The sequence below is a fragment of the Protopterus annectens genome, chromosome 2.part2 (genome assembly GCF_019279795.1).
Source record: "Protopterus annectens isolate FY-2018-M chromosome 2.part2, PAN1.0, whole genome shotgun sequence".
In the NCBI taxonomy this organism is placed as follows: domain Eukaryota; kingdom Metazoa; phylum Chordata; order Ceratodontiformes; family Protopteridae; genus Protopterus; species Protopterus annectens.
Genome location: NC_056730.1, coordinates 962,306,085 through 962,318,238, shown reverse-complemented (window position 1 = coordinate 962,318,238; position 12,154 = coordinate 962,306,085). Strand labels below are relative to the sequence as shown.

At 35.1% G+C, this 12,154-nt stretch overlaps 1 protein-coding gene across 1 annotated transcript in view; it reads left to right on the top strand.

Annotated features, from left to right (window-relative positions):
• The window catches only part of MAN2A1 (mannosidase alpha class 2A member 1), a gene marked incomplete in the record, with an annotated part of 1,886,421 nt that overhangs the window by 373,174 nt on the left and 1,501,093 nt on the right, over window positions 1-12,154 (top strand). The window contains 1 exon segment of the mRNA XM_044064270.1: window positions 4,921-5,178. Within this exon segment, the coding sequence (XP_043920205.1) occupies window positions 4,921-5,178 (258 nt within the window).

Below are 12,154 nucleotides of genomic sequence, written 5' to 3'. Positions count from 1 at the left end.
AATCCATCTACATTTATGGTAGGTACAAAACTGTACTTTATCAGTACTCTGGACGTTAATATTTTCCTGCAAATTAGGGGTGGTTACTCTAATGGTGATGGCTTTAGATGTGCTGTGTCTGCAGTTTGTAGTTTTTTTTTTTTTTTTTTTTTTTTTTTGTAAGAATGTAATACTTTATTCAAAAATCTACAAATCATGAATTATGTTGCATGAAAGGCTGAATATTTGACAAGAATCACATTTTTCTGAAACTATGCTGAGTCTAGCATCCCCGAAGCTTGAGGCGAAATGTTCTGGCCATTTGAGAATTCAAAGCTCTGAGATGTTTGCGACAGTGAAATTCCAGCGATACCTGAGCTGTTACAAAAAGAGCTGAACATGTCATACTAATTCCAAATGCAAAAGATCATATTGCACTGCAGTCCTGTACTTGCTACCTAGCCTATGTAGAGGTCTACTGACCATTATAGTCTTTCTAATGTGATACACCTAGTGCAGCCTTTTTTGAAGCAAGCCCTGACAACAGCATCTTGCCTTATTAGTAAACATAACTTTGCCTTTTCCCCCATGAAGTACAACCAGCAGTCCAAGGTGTCAGACACTTCAAGACAGCATAAGTGCGAAGGGAGCAAAAAGTCTGTCTGTCTACTTTTTTTAATAAAATTTGGTATTTACATATTTGAAATGATACTGTGTTGAAAAAGCCCCATTTTCTCACATCCTTTGTGATACATGCCGGTTATTTTATTCATTTGTTTTCCCAGTAAATAATGAAGGAACCTTTTTCATCCACATGCTGTCAATTGGAAAAAGTAAATCATAGTGTATACAACCTCACTGCAAAAGTGTTCTAGAGTAGGTAAAGTAAGAAACTACGTTAGTGTAGTTTTGTTAAGACTATTTTAATATGTGAAATTCCGTGACTTGACTTCATTAGATAGGGTGAGAAGACTGGGAAGGAGTGTGTCAATATAGGCATATCAGTTGTAGTCTCAGTAGATTTAATGTGCGCCTAATTAAGTAAATAATTTCCTCCTTTATAATAGAAAAATATTTCATTTTATTGGTTGATAGATGTTGCAGTGTCACACTGAGTAGTGTTAGTGCGTCACAGCATGAAGTTGTCCAGTTTAACAGCTGGGATACCTGCTTACCTGCTATAGGGAGTCTGCATGTCCTACCTAAGGTTGTGTGGATTTTGTCTTGGTGCTGCTGTTTCTTCCCAAAGACATGCAGAAGGCATACTGGTGATCTTCCACAATACCTGTAGGTGTGTATTCAATGTACGAGTGAGCAAGCATTTGTATTCTGAGATAGACTGGCACTCTGTCCTGAAAGGGTTTCAGTGCCTTGTGTGCATTAGCTGCTAGGAGAGGCTTTTGCAGTCTCTTGTCCTTGTAAAGGATAAATTGGGTTATCAGACAATGGACTGATATTTAAGCAGCCTGGAACAACAGTATCCTTTTCAGACAGGTTGCTGTTGTAATTGTAAAAGTGTATGGTAATTAATGTTTTCGGTACTTGCGCATTATCGCAACCTGATTTCTGCACTACCATAGTTTGTGTGTGCGGAAACAGGTGGTCTAACCTGAAAAGGGGTCTGTAAAGAAATAATCGTTAGTCTGTCACAGGGGGGTATGATCCAGGAAGAGGAGTAAGGGTGCAACTTTGTACTGTGGAGAGACATACCTCTTTGCTCTTGTAACTGCTTGACGATCGCTGCATTTGATGTTATCGAAGGGAAAGCGAGTCAGGAAATACACCGTGTAACTGTAGCACACATAATCTGTCAAGGGCACATTTCGCATACTTAGAGAAACAAGTGCATGAAACATGGTAAAAAGTGTTATTCAAAGTGTTGTGGATGCCTCGGATAAAACGTGATGGACTGCTGGACAGCTGTGGTTCAGACATGGTAAGGCAACGGAGTTAAAAACTGAGGTGAGTTATGATCAGATGCGTACATAGCATTTTTTTTAAAAATTAACGGTTTTCTTTTTTCTTTCATGCTGTTAGCTGCAGCAGTACAACAGTGATCCACATATACCCTTTTAGATCAGTGTGGAAGCACTCATCGTCTGTTTAACAGACTTGTTCAGACTCCTACAGTAATGGTTGCAAATCATTCTCTGGATACTGGTGTGAATGCTGCTGTAACATTCCTAATGGTGCCTCAAATGCATCCAACAGTAGTGAAGCAAACCTGTGTTTTCCACAGTATGGTATAACTTTTCCCGTAATATATCAGTCCCAAAATTCTTCACACCAGTTTCATGCATTTGTTTCTGTTGAACTGTGCGAAATTCGCAACCTTCAAAATCTGGTTGCGATAATATGTACCATGTTTTCATAAGGCAGTGTAAAAACACTGCATATATAGCACATGGAGATATAGAAAAGAAATCATTCTATAGTGTCATAAAGGAATTGCATCATTATGTATTATAAAACACTGAAATGTACAGCCACAAATAATCTTACAGTATACTGTAGAATTTTTAACTCAGTTTGCACAGTGCACCACATGGTGTTTTTGCTGTGTAGTAGTAAAGTGAGTTTTAATTTGATGATAAGTAGGGATGATTATAAAAGCTGGAAGGTACATCATGCTTTAGGACCTTAGAAGCAGTGATCCTTTTGTGAAGCATTCTAATGAATATGGAGGTGGCAGCAAGGTAGCAGAATGATGCTGGGTGAAGGAGCCTAGTTGTTTAGCAGTGACGTAAGGGTATTTGATTGTTTTAGGAAGAAGGCTTTGAGTATTTGGGCACATGCAGAGGTAATTGTCCTTTGGGAAATTGGTAAGATCTTGGCTTTGTTGAAGGTTGTGTAGTGGTATTCCAGCTTGTAGGCTGTTTTTTTTTTCTAATGATACTGAATGTCATCACAAAAAAAAAAGCCCCCTGTAGTTTAGTGATAGGAGATGTTCTGTAATGGGGGAAGCATGATTCCTTTGGGTGCAGCAGCTGTAGCTTCAGGTAATGTGAGACCTGGTGAGCGAAGGTCCATCGTCAGTAATGGGTAGGAGGTGTAGGGCACAAGAGTTAGGATCTCTTGGCAAGCAAAAGTTTCCCAGGTTGCCAAGGACCCTCTCCAACTTTACAGTGCACTACATCACTCACCTACTCCAAATCTTTATTTCTGCATTACAACCCAGATGAACTCTAAATGGCCGCAAACTGCCTCCAGCAATGATTGTGAGTAGTTTAGTTGTTTTACAGTATTTTGTTTCTCCTATTTTATTTCTCTATATTTAGGATATTTCTTAGTATGTTTTTTTTTTCTCTTTTTCTTACAGGATGTTTTATGCTTTTGATAGTTCTGTTTTTACCTATGGCTTGCCATTTGTCAATAAACAAAGCTAAAAAGCTTGTCTTTGGACTCTGGCTCACATTGATGGTTTGCTGTTTCTGTCAAAGCTAATAAATTTAGCAAAAGTAGCTGTTTTCCTATCCGTCTTTCCCTCCTTCAAGGGATATCTTTATTTTTTCTTGTATTTCTGGTTTAGGAGGCTCTTTTTTTTCAGAATGGACAGAGACTTACTTGATTGTTAGAGTGGAAAGAAAATTCCACCTCGGGAGAAGCATAAGGAGTTACTTGTTTGGGTGAGGGGATACACCATGTCATAAGTTTGCAAATCATTGGCAGATTTAGGCTTTGGCGCAGGGGCATGTGCCCTCCCCCTTTTTTTGTGAACCCGCTGTACAAAAAAAAGAAGTTTTATACGTGTCTTGGTTGAAATCAGAAAACGTACTGCCAAAGCAGTGCACAGTTGAGAGCATACCACTTTTGGCAGTATGTTTTTTCAACTAACAGATAAAGATGATGAAAATATGTTGTCAAATATTGGTAACAAAATTCATAAGGATTCTGAGTTGACAGGGGCAGGAGATGTTTTGATGACTTTGGACATGACTTTGCAGTTGTCTGCATCTTAGACTTGCTCAGTGCCAAGGGGATACAATCCAAGGAAAGCTGATGTTGGCCAAGAACTGCAACTCCCTCAGAAGTGATGTCGGACTTAAGTAAGTGCTGTCTTTTAGCTAATTCTGTATGGACGAAAGCTAGTTTGATTTTGATGAAGAGAGCAGAAGTGACTAGTCAGTTCATGGATGAAAGATTGTTTTTTGCTTTTGATGGATAAAGGAGAGGGTCCCCAACGTAAAAATGTTGGTAAAAGCTTAGGTTCAGAAGGAAAATGAAAATGAACCAGTTTGTGACAGTTTATAATCTGAAGAGGCTTTAACTATTTTGCTCGATTTTGAAAGAAGAAAATCAACACCATGGAAAAAATGCTATGTATGACTTGGACTTAAATAAAAGAGACAGAATTCAGACGTGATCAGAATAGACATGTGCGAGTTAAATGCCATACATGTTTGCAGCCATTTAGGTAAGGTTGTGGTTAGATTAGAGATATGGATTAGGTGGGAAGGTATAATGACTTGTATGTAAAGTATGGTTATTTTGTGCCAACTAGCTTAGCTATTGGTAGGTACTAGTTGATGTGTTGTTCAATATACTTGCCAACCTAATCAATACATTTTCTGCAAAATTTGAACACGTTTTATAAGAAACTGCCCTGATTTCATGTGTTGACAGTTATTGTGCGGTAGGACATACCCCAAGGTAATTATTAATGTTAAGTGTATAAGATGTGAAAGTGAACACTTCGTATTCAGAGATTATCTTACTTCTCAGCTGATACTATACGTTTTGTATCTGTTGGAAAATTTTGTAATAATTCTATACTTCATTGTTTTACCTAAACCCAGAAGTGGTATAATACATGCAGGATTACGTTGGCTCTGTTTCATTGGTGTGTAGACTAGTTAAATCTGAATGTGTAAATTTGCATGCCATTATCTTCAACTGAAGTGACTTTAAAACTACTTTGTTATTTTTCTCTCTTCCCCATAGGGACAGCTTTCCATCTTACAGGAGAAAATAGACAACTTGGAACATTTGCTAGCTGAAAATAATGAAATCATCTCAAATATTCGAGACTCTGTAGTTAGCCTAAGTGAATCTGTAAAAGATGTCCATGGGAACCCAGAGTCTGTAAATGGAAGTAAAGTATCATCAGACCTCCTTGCATCAATCCCCTTGCTTATTCCTGTTGATCCTCAAGATTGTCAGTTTGCCTCAAAAAGATTTGCTAAGTCTTCTGATGTACAGGTATGTAAAATATCTGAGTAAGTAAGCATATACATTTTAAATGCCAGTTTAGAAAAGCGATTTATACAGAAATGTTTGAAGTGCTTATGGCATTTTCTGGAGAACATACCTTCAGTAATTATATTTTTTCTTTGAGGACAACATAAAATGTGGATTCAGATTTCCTAGAAGTGTACCATGGGGATTGTTCTGTTTTATTTTTGTTGTCTTCCACATGTACTGTGACCTGGGGTGTGACAGTCTTTTATCTTGAGTTATGAGTTATGGGGTTAGGGTTAAAAGTGTGGTGGGCCAAGGTTTAATTTCAGGTGTGTAATTTTCAGTGCTCAAAAGAAAGTGTGAAATAATTCCTGTGGGGTTGGTAACATTGTTTTATCAGCTTTCTTTGTTACTGTTTGCTTACTTGTCAAACCACCAAAATCCATTTATTACAGTGTAGTAAAGATATATTTTCAATGTGCTGCTGACTGTTGGAGTTTCTTACCATGCAGTTAGTCTTAAGCTGCTTTTATAAAGGAGAGCCTGGGTCATGCTTGTAATGAGTTGCAGGAAAACTTTTTATTATTATTTTCTTCTGGTATAACAGATTGTTTAACTGGTGACAACCTTTAATATTCCCTCTTCTTGCATGTGCTTTGGCAAAAGGGTGCTGCAGAATAGTGCATCACAGTATGATATACTGTCACTGCTTAAACCTTACTCAAAATAGACCTGGCATTTGATCTTGGTCATCACAACATTCCTTGCACTGATTCTTGTAAGGATCCATGAGGCTTAGTGATAAACAGCTGGACGCCCACTTAATGAACTGAGACAGAACTCCAGATTTGCCCCTCCCCCATTAGGAGATTTGTAATAGCAAATGTTGTGACTTGAAATAGACATTGGTGCTACAGGCACCAGTCTTTCTGTTGGTGCTTATTGTTTAATTCTTATCTCGGCTTTTCACCCGAATACACTGGTTCGCAAAGTGGTTCAGCTTTTACACTGATTTACCTTGCTAACCACTTTACCAAGCATTAATTTAGTATGGCCAGTGCTCATACCTCTCAACCTGGAAACATCAAAAATCTGGACAAGGCCCATGAAAAATAGGTACAAATCTGTAAGCTGATTAATATCTAATTTGCATACATAATTATGTAATCCCACCCACTCCAGTGGAATTGTGGGATAACAACTTTCAAAGCAAACTGAAGAACAGAACAAAAATATAGCACCAGAGTCCCCCTGCAGCCATTCCAGTGTCCCATTACCTGGCTATTTCACCCCATTTTCAGCAACAAAAAATATCAGATCCTAGACTCTCCGCTCAAGAACTCTTTGAATTTTAATAATAACTTTAAGTGCAATAACAATACCAATACACTTTTCGTCAAGACTGTGTCTCAACTTCCTCAGAAATTTTAAATTTTAAAAACAATGTCACAAAGCACTATTTAAAGCGTGCCAATATTAATTCATCAATAAACCATTTAGTTACTTAAAGGCACATACATAAATCCACACATTGTTAGTTCTACATTCCCTTCAAAACATCTCATTACCTTCGTGTACCCTCATACAAAATTAAACTCACTCGGACTTGCGTAAATTCAACATTAACTTTTACTCTAAACGATCATAAAATATAATATAATAAAATATTACGTGCATACATATTAATTTCTTTCACTGTTTAAGACTAATTAAATGTAAACAGTGAATAGTAAATGTTAAAATTGAAATTAATAATTAACCAAATATTCATAGCAATAGTTACCAAAACATTAACATAAATACAATGAAGATAATATTAATAGATCCAATATACTTAATATAAATACTTTAACATATCTAATATATATTAAATATAAATATTCACTATTAAAACCTAATATAAATATCAAATATAATAATAATAATATTTTAAAATATTTAAATTAGAAATAATCAATTCATTCAATTTATCAAAATACACAAAAGAAATATAAATACAGTGCACTATTTACCTTTAGCAATTAAAATCGTAAACAAGAAAATTTTTAAAAATGTACAAAAACAAATGTGTCCCTTTTAACAAGAAAATATATATATATATATATATATAATATATATGAAAATATATGCACATATATATATATATATATATATATATATATATATATATATATATATATATATATGAAAACATGTACACACATATATATATATATATATATATATATATATATATATATATATATGTTCACATAAACATACCCCCATAAACTCAGTTGTACTAGTCTTGGACGTCGTAAGGGGTTATTTTACCCTATCATCCCTGTCCAAAAACTCTTGCAACAACCCAACTTTAATAGTATTTTAGGTATAATAGTCAGTTATACTAGTTTTTGCTAGTTCTTTTCTTTACTGACAATTACCTAACTAAATTTTTTAATCTAAGTATACACATAATAGAAGTCATTTTGTTAATGCCTGGATGTTGACAGGCATTTACCCTGAGCTGCCATAGAAGTTTCTTCCTCTCCAATTTCAAAGATTCTGGTCCTCCTTTTTCATCATTCTTCAATTGGTCAATGACCCTAAATTTAAATTTGTGGCCAACAAACTCGTTTGTATGTCTAGCTAAAGCATTCTCTAGTTTGTTTCTACTAATATAGTAAATGTGCTCGTAAATCCTCTCGCCAAGTTTTCTATCGGTTTTCCCGATATAGAAAGCTGGGCAACTTGTGCATTTAGCTAAATATACTACTTGTTTGCTATTACAGTTATACCTCCCATTGGACTTGTATTTCTGTTTGTCAATGCTATAATTATACCCTTCATCAATGTACCTACAATACCTACACATATTGCACTTATACATGCCTTCTTTTTTGTTGTTTACTTTACCTTTAGCTTCCAGAATTTCTTTTAATTTATTACCACGCCTAAATGTAATTTTAGGCCTTTCTGGAAACATTTCTCTAAAGTATTTATCACTCATCAAGAAGTCCCAATTTTTTGTAATAATATTCACTATTTTATGGGATTCAATATTAAATGTGCATACAAAACTGTAGGTATTAACCATTTCTTCTTTTGTCACTACCATTATGCCCCCTCCATTTATCTTACTTAGTATTGGGACATAGTTCCCTACCAGTCTTTTATACTGGACTTCCTTGATGATTCCCTGTAAAAACTGTGAAGGGTATCCCCTTTGCCCGAAGAAATTAGACATTAAGGTACTCTCCTCTTCAAACTCGTCATTCTTAGTTGTCATCCTGGCTGCCCTAACCAGTTGCCCCTTTACTACAGATCTCTTCTGGTGCATAGGATGGCAATTTGTAAAATGCAAATACATGTTAGAATGGGTCATTTTCCTATATATTTTAGAAACATACATCCTTTCGTCATAGTCCTTTCTTAGATCTACTTCCAGGTAAGCTATTCTATCCTTACTATGACTGGATGTAAAACTCAGGAAATGGGTGCTGTTATTGAACATTTCTAACAAGCCCTCCAGTTCCACTTCAGTTCCCTGGAATAGAATAAAAATATCGTCCAGGAACCATGTATAGAACAAAATATTATCCTTATAATCCAAGTTGTTTAACACGAAAGTTCTTTCCCAATAGGCCATCACTAGATTTGCAAGGCCGGCTCCACATGGAGAGCCCATTACCACTCCGACTTTTTGATGGAAAATGTCTTTGTTGAACATTACATAATTGTATGAAAGAACTGTGTCTATCAGTTCTTCCACCAATTTAATTTCACTAGTGGGTGCATCTAAAATCCTTAACATATGTGAAACCCATTCAGTCCCACTCTGGTGGGGGATAGATGAATACAAATCCTTTACATCAACTGTGACAAAAACACTGTTAGCATAAAATCCTAAATTATTAATAGCTTCATGAAATGACCATGAATCTTTTGAAATTTGGCGCTCAATCCTGATATATTTCTGCAAAATTTTATCTATGACCTTAGCACATGTGTATGTTATACTATCCCCTCCATCCACCAAAGGTCTCATTGGTGGATTATTTACACATTTATGTACCTTGGGTATCCCGAAGAGGACAGGGATCCTTGGTGCTGGTTGTTGCAAGTAATTGTATAAACTTTTATCTATTCTTGCTTCTATATATAATTCTTCTATTAAAGCTGAAACTTTCCTGTATGCCCCATACATCTCATTCATAGTAGCCTTTACATAAGTATTACTGTCTAAAATACTAAACATTCTTGAATTATAATCGTCAATAGACATTAATGCAAGTCCCCCACCTTTATCCGGTTTCATAATGCGAATTGGAGCTTGACTTAAAAACCTTAAGGTATCCCTCTCTTCCTTACTAATATTGTATTTGTGCCTGTCTCTATAACCTGATGGGACACTAGGTTTCTTTAAATTACGCATATCCAATTCGCACACTTTTTCAAAAAGTACTAAAAGTGGGTGCAAAGGTGGGTTGTACACACTTGAAACGTAAAAATCAGCCTTTTTATTTTGGTTTTCCCCCATTAAGGCTAACAAATTAAGTTTCCTAATAAAGATTTTTAAATCAATTAAAGTGTTAGCCACATCAAACTGAACAGTAGGGACAAATGAATAACCTTTTGACAATAATGCAATTGTTTCCGGACATATAATCATATCCATATAGTTAAAAATTTTAAAGTCAAGACGAGAGTCAACATGTATATTGCATCGTGGTTCATTGTCCAGGACACCAAGATTGGCTGTATTTATTACCACTTTTTCTTTTTGCCCTTCATTGTCCAGTTGTTCTGCGCTCCTGGGTTCGAGGCTCAAGCCCGAAAATTTTTGTCATTATAATCCCTTAACCCTTTATTCTGCCCCGAGTTAGGTATAGCAGCAGTGTTGTTCTTCGCTAACCTCTCACTTCGCTGACCTCTCTCTCCTACGGACAGTATTTAAACCGTCCTGGTGGTTATTCCCTGTGTTTGTAACTTCATTATTACTATTAGAATTATTAGAACCTTCGGTGTTTGAAGGTGCCCTTACCCCAAGTTCAGCCTCTTGGTTATTATTGGTTAAAAACCCATCATTATCAATCAAAACTCCCCTTTGAGAACCTGGAGGTTTCGGGTACGCAGTACCTGCTTCATAATCTTTAACATCGCGTTTAATTTTCTTTATTTTAGTAGTATTCAACTTTAAGTATTGATCAATACTTACAAAAATTCGATCATACTCGAAGCGGTATATGTGAAACCCAGTATCATTCTTTATTGAGGAATCCAATTCTTCTATTTCAACTAGCAGTTCATCCACCATATGTTGATAATACGTGCAAAACGTGTCCAAAAGTTCTATACCATGTTTGTCGAACAAGGCAGTTAAAGCTTTATGAAATGAAGAGCCCTCGGTGATTCCTGTAGGGAACTGCCACCGTCTAAGCCCTTTTGGAATTATTTTCAAATTAATACATTCACGGAAGTATGCCATCTCCAATTGCAACTTCCTTACCTTACATAGTTTTTCATCGAACACATTCAATTTGGATGATAAATCCATGCTTACCTCCTGGTTAGCTTCAGTTAAATGAATTGAATGTGCCTCTGAAAAAGTAAATGTCCTGCGTACCCAAATATTCAAAATTTTCTCGGTTCGCGTTGCTGTTCCATCCGACTGGTTGTTTTCCCCATACATATGCTCCGGGCTGGTTCCGTCAGCATTGACGCTTCTACGGCCACACAATCCCGTCGACGTTGTAGGTTCTTCACTAAAATTAGCCTCCCCGATCCGTGAACCTACATTTTGATTTAAAGGTGCAGTAAACGTACTGTTAGTTCCATTCAAACCTCGCAAGTCCTGTTGTGGTTTTTTAGCCCCTTCGAGCCTTTGTGTCAAGTTGTCCACTTTCTGGGACAACATTTCAATGAGCGCTGTCAAGTTACCATCACCCATGTTAGTGTTTTGTGTAGAAGTAAGACTTGGTGGAGAATCCGGGTCCATATTCCACAAACAAGAACCGAAGACAAACCAAGAAAAATGTTCCGACAAATTCAGCAACAAAAAATATCAGATCCTAGACTCTCCGCTCAAGAACTCTTTGAATTTTAATAATAACTTTAAGTGCGATAACAATACCAATACACTTTTCGTCAAGACTGTGTCTCAACTTCCTCAGAAGTTTTAAATTTTAAAAACAATGTCACAAAGCACTATTTAAAGCGTGCCAATATTAATTAATCAATAAACCATTTAGTTACTTAAAGGCACATACATAAATCCACACACTGTTAGTTCTACATTCCCTTCAAAACATCTCATTACCTTCGTGTACCCTCATACAAAATTAAACTCACTCTGACTTGCGTAAATTCAACATTAACTTTTACTCTATTAAACGATCGTAAAATATAATATAATAAAATATTACGTGCATACATATTAATTTCTTTCACTGTTTAAGACTAATTAAATGTAAACAGTGAATAGTAAATGTTAAAATTGAAATTAATAATTAACCAAATATTCATAGCAATAGTTACCAAAACATTAACATAAATACAATGAAGATAATATTAATAGATCCAATATACTTAATATAAATACTTTAACATATTTAATATATATTAAATATAAATATTCACTATTAAAACCTAATATAAATATCAAATATAATAATAATAATAATAATATTTAAAAATATTTAAATTAGAAATAATCAATTCATTCAATTTATCAAAATACACAAAAGAAATATAAATACAGTGCACTATTTACCTTTAGTAATTAAAATCGTAAACAAGAAAATTTTTAAAAATGTACAAAAACAAATGTGTCCCTTTTAACAAAAAAATATATATATGCATATATATATATGAAAATATATACACACAGATATATATATATATATATATATATATATATATATATATATATATATATGAAAACATGTACACATATATATATATGTTCACATAAACATACCCCCATAAACTCAGTTGTACTAGTCTTGGACGTCGTAAG